The following is a 10,236-nucleotide window of genomic DNA, read 5'->3' on the forward strand; positions in this document are numbered from 1 at the left end:
CCTGCACAAGATCTGCGCGTCTCTTCCACTCTCATCACTTCCTCCCATTCTTGGTTACAGGACTTTTTTCAGGCTGCACCCACTTTGTGGAATTCTCTTCCATGCACAGTAAGACTTTCCTCTAGTCTTCAAACCTTCAAGCGTTCTCTGAAAATCCACCTCTTCAGTCAAGCTTATGATATTCCTCAACCAGCAATTTAATCTCCCTAGGTAACCCTATTACAACCCTCTACACAGCTAACACAAGACATCAACTCTGTGACCAACATTGGCTGTATGACTGATCAAAAGCCCAATGACTGATCCAAAGCCTGCACTTTCCTGGCCCCCTGTAGAGCTGCATTGCGCAGCTCTTAGATATGAACCGTCAGGAAGCTGGTTCATATCCTGTACTGATGCATGCGCTGTTAATACTGCGAAAGCAGCGATGGGCGCATGTGCAGTGTGTGCCAAAGATGCACCGGCTATTATTGGGAATCTCACAGGGACTCCCATGGCCATTCACGCCCCCCCCCCAACAATGACATCATTGCAGAGGACATGGTCATGAGCAATCGCTCCTTTACAAGGCCAAAACAAAGTCTTTGATGTCTTGAAGTAAAGGCCACCAATAACTCAGAGAAATTAACAACATGCTTTTTTTTTAACACCTGTATATCCAGAAAATTGGGAAGCGTTTTCCCAGGATAACAATTTAGACAGAAGATTGGGAGAGAGAGAGGTTTTCCCAAGACTTGAGGGAGTAGGGGGTGTGATAGCAAATTGCCAATTTGGATTTAGCAAAGGTTTGAGCTTAGTGAGAGGATAAGATTTGGAATAATCGAAGGCCTGTGACAATGCATTGGCTTTAAAATGTTGGCTCCAGGTCAGTAAGTGACCTAAAAATCAAGTCACAAAAATGGTCAAAAGAAGCCGAGGTCTGTAACACAGAAGGACACAACTGGAAATCAGAACGATGGAACAAGGAGGAAGCCTATACTCTGGCAATGAGAAGTACTTTTAAAATGCAGGCATTAGTTTGAATTTAGTGACATCAGCGATTACCTGACCGCAACTTCATGATATCAAAATAACCAAAGGACGCAAGTTCACTCCTATACATTGGAGGGCACCAGATCGGTGAAGTAACAGGTGTGTTGCCGGACCATTTGCGTAATTTCAGTCTGTGATAGGACTGTGCAAATCAGAAAAAGTAAAAACAAACCACAAAGTCCTGTCTGACATCACTTTTGAATCAGCCCAATAATTCATTACAAATTTCCTTTTATCCTTAAAATACTGCCTGTTGTAGCATCATTTATATCTTATATAAGTCAGAAGAGTAAGGGGACATTGGAGCTGTAACCAGGGGTGCCAAGAGGAATTCAGGGCCCCAGTACAGTAACTTCATGGGGTTCCCCTTATAGTTGAGTATGGCAAAAAAGTTTGCAGAGCCGCAACGCAGCGGCAGCGCAAAAGTGGGAGTGGCCATACAATTTAGGGCGTGGCTGTCCATCATTGGGGCATGTCTAGCAGGTAAAAAGCACTAGGTAATCCTCCTACAGAAAAAAACCCTGAATTGCTGTGTACACCTTTGGCAGAAGTGTGCAGTGCCCGCTCACCGGAGAGTGATATATGTCCCAGCAGTCCTGACATTGAGGACTGCGCTACAGTGACCTCATAGTGTCTCTTAGTTGGGCCCTTACAGTAGAGGCCAAATTAATACTGTAGTAAATAGTCCTGCCCACAATTCATAACATACCACATAGTAGAGTCCCCAGTTCATATTATACCACAGTAATGCCCCCAATACAATGGAAGAGGCCCACCAGAGGGAGTGTGGTAAGCCCACAAAGGACATCTACAACCATAGTGTAGTATATAAAGAATGCAGTGTGTACATAAAGAGTTCACAGACTTGGCTTGCCCCTTACATTGGGCAGAACAGTCACCAAAAATTGGGATTGTCCCACTAGAATCACAACATTTGACAGACTCTCTCCTACCTGTTCTTGTCACTTTCACCACCTGTGGCTGCAGGTTTCTTTAGTTGCGGCTTGTCTGGGTCCTGGAATGTTGGGAGCCCTATTTGGGAAAAAAATGGGTACATTTGGAAAATTCCAACCAGCCCCGGCGTTAAATCAATAGCACCCACAATTAATAATTAGGCCTTCCTCCATCCCCAACATTAAACTAATAGTATTCCCATTTAATAAATAAACCTATTTCCCTCCCTTTAAACAGCCACAGCAATAAATTAATAGTATTTACATTTCATAAATATACCCATTTCCTGCAACCATCATTGCCATTAAATAATTCATAGTCACATTTAATAAAGATACTTCATTCTTACCAAACTCACCTCCACATTGTCACGGGCACTAGGAGTCTTTGCCCAGGATATCACCAGATGATGTTCTTACCAGAGTAATATAGCTGGTACTATGGTCCTCTGGTAGCAGGGTGACAACGGAACAGGAGAATCAGCAGATGGTGAGAGAATGCTCAATGAAAGTCTATGACTAGCAGCAACTGGTAATGACTTAGATGTATGAACACGAGGAACCAGATGGGCAAGTAAACGTGAGGAGAGTCAGTGGTCTGCGTACAGCAAGTTGTACCACTGCTATAGTGAGGAGGAATGTCCAGGAGTAGAGAGGAGGTAATGAAAGTCAGTGGTCTGCGTATAGCAAGTTGTACCACTGTCTATAGTGAAGGAATGGGTTCGAGGTGCAAGTAGGTAACGGGAAAGTCAGTGGTCTGCGTACAGCAAGTTGTACCACTGCTTATGTGAGAGGATACTTGAAACTGGTGCCAATCGGAAAAAGGAGTCAGTGGTCTGCGTTCAGCAAGTTGTACCACTGCTATATATATATGTAAGGAGGGGCACGAGGAGATGAATGGAATACAGAGGATACACGGGCGGCACACGGAACTTGATCCCACGATGATAACCACAATACAATAATAACTGACAAGCGCTGCTTGAAGTATACAAAGTCACTATAGAGATCCAGGTAATAGGAAACAAAGTCAATAGTAACAATAGCTTCAGTAGATGGAAGACTCCGGAGATGAACAAAACACAGTCCAGACGGATATGCAACACAATAGCAAAGTCAATGGAAAGTATGCATACCGCGGTTCAGGAGAGCAGGCTGTCAAGGAGCAGTGCAGGGATACCTGAACGGCTGAACGCCGGCAGGAGGAGAGACCACTGGAGGATGGAAGCGGTTATCAGGTTGGTGCAGCGCACGAAAGGTAACCGGTAATCAAAGGAGCAATACTCAGGAAGCAGTAGTAAGTAAAACTGGAAACATGATGAACACGGGAGAGTTGAGGCTGTCTGGTATCCGGCAGTAGTAGCGGAGGCAGCGGAGGGAAGACACGCTGAACACAGGAGAGTAGAGACGGTCTGGAATCCGGCAGCAGTAGCAGATAGGAATCAGTGGAGAGCTGACACGATGAACACAGGAGAGTTGAGATGGTCTGGAACCCAGCAGTAGTAACGGAGGCAGCGGAGAGCAGACACGATGAACACAGGAGAGTTGAGACGGTCTGGAACCCGGCAGTAGTAACGGAGGCAGCGGAGAGCAGACACGCTGAACACAGGAGAGTTGAAGTGGTCAGGAAACCACAATCGTAGTAGACAGGAATCAGCTGGAGCTGAATACACGAGGAAACACAGGAACACCTTCAGAGGCTCATGGAGAATGAGACTCCAAGATCAGGCAACTAGGTAATAATCACAGGTGGTTTAAATAGGGAGGGTTGCCTGATCATCCAATTAATTAAAAGCAACAGGTACTGAAGGTTTCATAAGGGCTGCACATGCGCAGACCCTCGGGATGGCGGACGGCCACGGTTCCTGAACACAGGAGAAATGGTACTCACAGTCCGGTGAGTGACACACATTCAATATTAAATTGCCTCACCATCACCCCACAAATAAAATAGCACCCATTAATTAGCCACCAACTACCTCACTACATTGCCACAAGCCCCCTGTGCCATCACAGACACATTACTGTGCCCTTTCATCATCACCATGCTGTGCCTCCTTATGATCACACTGCGCCCTCCATGCTGATTTTCCCCCTTCACCTGGCCCCCCTTCCTTCTTCATCACACTGTACCTTTCTCTACCCCCCCTTCTTCATCACACTGTGCCTTTCTCTCCGCGCCCCCTTCTTCTTCACACTGCACATTTCTCCCCCTCCTTCATCACACTGTGTCTTTCTCTCCCCCCTTCCTCATCACACTGTGCCTTTCTCCCCCCCCTTCATCACACTGTTTCTTTCTCTCCCCCTCCTTCATCACACTGTCACTTTCTCTCCCCCCCGTCATCACACTGTGCCTTTCTCTCCCCCCCCCTCCATCACATTGTGCCTTTCTCTTCCCCCTTCTTCACACTGTGCGTTTCTCCCCCCTTCTTCATCACACTGCCTTTCTGCTTTCCTCCGTTCCTTTACTGACCTTTGTATTGACATCTTTCATCTCTTTTCTTTCCTTCTCTTCTCTCTTCTATCTTCTGTCTTCTTGCTGGGTCCTCTCTGCACTGCTCCTCACTGAATGTTGGGCGGGATGTGATGACGCCACATCCGGCATTCAGTGCGTACAGAACAGGGAGGAGGGAAGAGGAATGCTGGTGATCATTTCTAAAAAAAAAATGTAAGTGCCTTGCTTTCCCCACCAACAAAGACAAAATAAAAAACCATTTGGTTTAAAAAAAACAAAAAAAACCCACGGTGGGCAGTAAGGGCCCGGGTCGGGCCCCCTGGCATGTCCAGGCCCGGGTAATTAGTACCCACTTCCCCCCTCTTGGCGGCCCTGGCTGTAATAAATGTGTGTGGGAAGTGTAAAATTAAAGTAATGGCAAATTCCTGATAAGCAGCACCTCAGAACACGACTAACAATCAGGTAATTGTTCTGTGTTCACAATGAAACTGTGAACGTCAGCTAAACCAGGAACACCTTGTAAATGTGCAGTCTCTATTTCTTCAATTTCATTGGAATATGTCGTAGTACAATGTGAAGCCATGTTTGTGCATTCTGGCTTATAGTCAGTCACATAGCTGTGGCTATCCTGCATTCAGCAGGGATACTAATCCCGACAGCTCCTCCCATTTAAAGGAGCAAAAACTTTCCACTATTTCCACCATCTTGACGTGCTAAGCCATGCGCATTCCACGGGAAACAGAACATATATATATATATATATATATATATATATTAGAAATAAACAGGCATCTGCTTTGCATGTCCACATTATATTTGAGTTTTAAAGAAGCATTATGTCATATATGTGGGTATAGCCATATTTGTACCTTTTATACGTGGGCATAGCCTATCAAGAGTGTGTCGACTTCACAATTGCAAAATATTTTTTTTTTAAATTTCTGATGGAATTAATATTTTAAACTTTTTCAGATAAAGTAAATTGTTACATTTTGCTGGACATGAAACCTGCTCTGTAAGATAGTTTTCCTCATGGCTTTGGTATGACTCCTGGTTACATAGTTGTTTTATATGTGTTGTATAATCATTTTAACCACTTGTAAAACATATGGAGAAAGGTTTAGTAATAGAAAACATTGTTTTCAGTGTTACTACACTTGCGTTCTGTTGTCTTAAGTAGCTTTTCTATGCACCACTTGTTCCATTCTTTGCATTTGCTGAGTTTAAATGCATCAGACTTTTTTTATGCACTTGATATGCATTTTTACTAGTATGAAAAAACTCAATGAAGCTCCAGTGGGCACGTAGTCTAAGATTGGGGAAAAAGACTTATATGTTCATTGTGTTCAAACATTTATCATAAATTAACACCAGTGGATCCAGAGGACTCCTTGTTCATTCTTTCATCTAAAAGTGCAGCACTTTTGTTTGTAAATCAATCTGTTAAAAATTATATCACAAAGATGATTTTTATTCCCATCATTTTTATTTATTCAAACTCGAATCTTGTCATAAAAAATAAATAATGAAACATCTACAGATAATAAATAGAGATAAATTACAAAGCAACAATGTACCATTGTTACTATAAATACAAAGTACAACAAACTCTTAACACATATAAAATTGAAATATATATTTATATATATAAATAATCAATATAGATACAGACAATATAGAACTCTTGATGGAGCTACTTTTTTTTTATCTCTGACTGAGAATCTGAACTTTATGAAAGTGATTACAATAAAACAAATTCTGCCAGGTCTGACAAAGCTTCTGAAGGACAACTAATGTCAATTTTGTGACAGAAAGGACACTGAATTCTGTGCTGTACATAGTACATATATAGAGGTGGTTGGATCTCAGATTACTCCTGGATAAATAACAAAATCTCTTAGAAATACTTGATCATCTTGTGGCTTCATTTGCACAAACGTGTGCTCATCCTGTGACGTGCTAATATACCACCCAGGGAAAGCCACTGACTCAAAGGTGGTGCTGTTACTGGTATTCTGTGCTTTGTAGAAGAGGTAGGGCAGCAAATCATTGTTCCTTTTCCCCTGAATGTTGGTGACCTCCTAAGAGAAATAAATATGAGAAGAGTTTAGCTGAGATTCAGGAGAGAATAGATTGAGCAGCAAACAACTGAAAATCCAACATTTTGGCTCAGGATGTATAATCTTATTACAAGTGACTATTACACCACCAATGACAATGTAACAGAGTAATGGTCTATCAGTTTTCAGTTACTTTCTACTAGGGGTACTTAACTTTATTTCTCTAAAACTCAAATACATTTGTGAATCAGCTTTGTGACCCATATTTCTATTTTTAAGTGATGATCTCTCCACTTTCACTGACTTAAAAAGGGGACAACACATCTATTTCAAATCAAAATTCCTCAATTTCTTAATTTTTTTTTTATTTACTATTGGTAGACAGATAAGTACATATTAAATTTATGTGCAACCTAATCTGTCATCTACTTATGAGCTGGACATTTCATCTTATTTAATTATTGTTTACAGGTTAAGTAAAATTTTGGTAAAAATATGTAGTGAATAAAAAAAATTGGGACTCTAAACTAAAAATACATTTAAAAAAAATTAAAACAAGTATTTAATGTATGTGCACATTAGATTGACATGTTAGGATACTGAAATAACAGCTTTATAGAAAGAAATCTGGTTGCGCAGTGGCCAATCCTTATGCTGTGTACACAAATGAGCTGATGCACATTGGTGTGACTCCCTCTGGCAGCAGGTCTCATGTCAGAGTATTGGTCCTGCTACTCCGGCCTTGTTGTTCACCACTGAGCACTGATAATACTAATCTAGCAGGATCCCCTCTAGGCCATTACAGTAACATTTATTACCCTATGTTCTATTTATTTGTGCTTGACTTTGTTTGCACATGCTTTTGATTGATTAAAGAGATTATTAATATACCAAAGTTATTTTCTATTTTCACCTAGCATAGGAATGGAAACATAAGAACGTGCAGTTATGGAACGTAATCATTGTTAGCTTTCAGAGATATTTGAGGTGTTTTATTTATGTGCGTTAGGCGTGCTAGTCATTAGTATTGAGGTAATAATACCTCCATTAACAAGAACCGTCATTCATACATACTCACCGTCAGAGATAGAACCGGAGTATCTGCCTTATCTTCTTCAGGAGTACAAGATAAAAAGAGATTGCGACCTGCCAGACCCAATGTGACTGGACGTTTGTCTTCCACAACAGGTGCTGAAATGTAGCTGCCCATGTTTATCTTTGCTGAAAAAAGAAAAAAGGTGTGTAAATAATATCCTGTTATTGTATAATATAATGTGTTGTGTATGTGAAGTGCACAGTGTCAATTGCTTATATCTATGCACCAGATACACTTTACATGTAGGATTTTATCCAGATAGTAAAAGTTTAGATTAAAATAAATATAAGCTAAATATATTGGAGATGCCTAAACTCCTTCAGATTTTAACGTTTTGTTCTTAAGTAAATTTAGCTTATAGAAAACAGAGATAAAAATAATAATTTTACTTATGTCTTCTAATATTGTTTAAATCCAATTTGCTAACCCAGCAAACTTCGTGTACTATGATATGAAATGTGCTGGTCTCTGCAGTATTAGGTGTTATAACCTCCTCACTCCCTGTTTTCCAGAATATAGAATAAGTAATACGTAAATAAGGGCTTACCTTCTTGCTCAAGATTGTTCCCCTGTAAAAACAAGGCCACAAGACGCGCGTTGCCTTCATATTCCTGCAGTGTCAGACACTTTTGTCTGCTGTCTCTAATAATGTGCACAGTTGTTTTACTATATCGGAATTTGGACGGAGGCGCACATGTGTCATCTATGGTGTTGAAGGGGATTTCTTCTAAAGAAAGAAAAAGAGCATTTTAAAATGTCTATCATTTAATCAGGTTCTTGCACATGGACTATTATATGTTTCGTGGACTGCATGTCTCCGAGATAGGAATAGAAACCTGGCAGCAGGACATATATATAGATATATATGTCTGTATTTACCCTATTTGGTTAAAAGTTCATATTCTTCATATTTTTTCTTCACTTGAATAAATGTAACTTAAATCTAGTATTACTATGATGATGACGAGTATTATTGTTACTATTTTAACTGATAAATTTTGCCATAGCTTCTCTAAAAACATGGACAATTTTCTAGAAATATGTTATTTCATACCAGTCACTGCTTTCATAAGCCGATTTTTGTAGCTCAGGGTCTCTTGAATTCCCCCCATAATTTAGCTGGTTTAAAAGAATTAATAACTGCAAGTGATCTTACCCTCCACTAGGATGTGGTTCAGCAGGTCATTGTCATCGAAAAAGGTCTGTTTGTCACAACATTTCCTTCCCTTCAGCTTTTCCACAAATACTACCAGCATTATTGCCTTCTTGAAGGAGTGCACAGGCTTTCTGTGCTTCTTTATGTCTGACTGTATTCCAGATCTGCACGGTGACCAACTGGTGTGACACGAGGTCCATTCTAAATGCTTCATACTGCTCTGTGGGACAGAATTAGCAGTTTTTAGGATGTGCAAGTTACTTCTCTCAATATAAACATAGCAAAATTCTTAACAATTTGCTGTTTGTAAACTGCTAAAAAAAAGTATTTTTGATGTATTGTTTACAAATAGAGTGATTTAAAAGAAAAAAAGATAATTACAATGCATGTTTCTCGTGCATATTGTTTATAATAAAACTCCAAAACAGTTTAAGTGTTTGCCTGGGAAATATATATATTTTTAATATCTAAAGATTTATTTTCTCTCAATTTAAAAAAGCTCTAATAACGATAAATAAATAAATAAATAATTAAATAGATAATTTGCCTTTGATCTAATTAATGAGTTTTGGTTTACTTAAAATAATCTTAAGATTTGTCTGTCAAATTTACCTTCATTTCACAGGTGTAGTCCACATAGAATTCCTCCTCGTTTTCACTAAAGATATAAAAAGAGAAAAAATGTTGATTTTGTTCCCACAATGAAACACAAATATATATTCTTCCATAAGCCCCAATAATTCTGCTGTGTGAGGCAGCAGCTGCACTGGCAGTGTTGTCACCCCTTATACAAACTAACACACATTTATATCAGTGTAGTGTACATTATAAATACATATACTGTCACTTTAATTATTACTAGGAATGTAAAAGCTTCTGATTTAGATGTTGGCAGCAAGAACTTGTATTTTTGCTGCCTTCCAGCTACTGCTCCTGAGAGAGCTGCCTCAGTCTGCCTCATTATAGGTTATTATATCCCTCATATAGAAGAATAAGCTTTATTACCTGTAGCTGTCCATTGAGATGACACTTAATTCAGGAACATCTGCCATTGTTATACCTGTAGAAATATAATATTAAATATACATAAATATAGAAATTACAATGACATATCTGCCCATAAACCATGTAAGATATACTGATAATACAAAAGGATACAGAAAGTAATTTATTACCTTTCGATTTAAAAAATTGAAGCAAGTCCTATAGCAGTCCCTTTCTCCTGGAAGCTAAAACGTTATCTAACTTGTCACTTCACGCCAGTGCATTATATAGGCAAGTAGAGGCGTGAAAGCCGGATGTTTAAGCAATGCAGGATTTCACATCTCCTCCCCCCTCAAACACAGTGTAAATTGTGAATTCTGTACTTAAAAAATTATTTCTGGAAGTGAGAGTGATGTGTGAGAATTATTTCAATATAGTTGGTGGGATTTCCTCAGTTTCAGTAAAATCACAACACAGGGCATCAAAATAATAAATATGTT

At 39.7% G+C, this 10,236-nt stretch overlaps 1 protein-coding gene across 1 annotated transcript; it reads right to left on the reverse strand.

The window, feature by feature from the left end:
• Positions 1-5,904: 5,904 nt before the first annotated feature.
• Positions 5,905-9,970, reverse strand: LOC142151539 (interleukin-1 beta-like). The gene is made up of 6 exons (XM_075207288.1): positions 9,928-9,970; positions 9,758-9,812; positions 9,365-9,410; positions 8,753-8,972; positions 8,144-8,323; positions 5,905-7,721 (listed from the first exon to the last, which is right to left on the reverse strand). The coding sequence occupies exons 2-6, from the start codon at positions 9,802-9,804 to the stop codon at positions 7,561-7,563; spliced, it is 654 nt and encodes a 217-aa protein (XP_075063389.1). The 5' UTR covers positions 9,805-9,812; positions 9,928-9,970; the 3' UTR covers positions 5,905-7,560.
• Positions 9,971-10,236: the final 266 nt, after the last annotated feature.

The sequence above is a fragment of the Mixophyes fleayi genome, chromosome 4 (genome assembly GCF_038048845.1).
Source record: "Mixophyes fleayi isolate aMixFle1 chromosome 4, aMixFle1.hap1, whole genome shotgun sequence".
Classification (NCBI taxonomy): Eukaryota; Metazoa; Chordata; class Amphibia; order Anura; family Limnodynastidae; genus Mixophyes; species Mixophyes fleayi.

Coding starts and splice junctions, on each gene's coding strand:
- LOC142151539 (XM_075207288.1), bottom strand. CDS start 9,804: ATGGCAGATGTTCCTGAATTAAGTGTCATCTCAATGGACAGCTACAG. Junction 8,324..8,752: donor GAACCACATCCTAGTGGAGG/GTAAGATCACTT, acceptor TTCTTTCTTTAG/AAGAAATCCCCTTCAACACC. Junction 7,722..8,143: donor GAACAATCTTGAGCAAGAAG/GTAAGCCCTTAT, acceptor TTCTTTTTTCAG/CAAAGATAAACATGGGCAGC.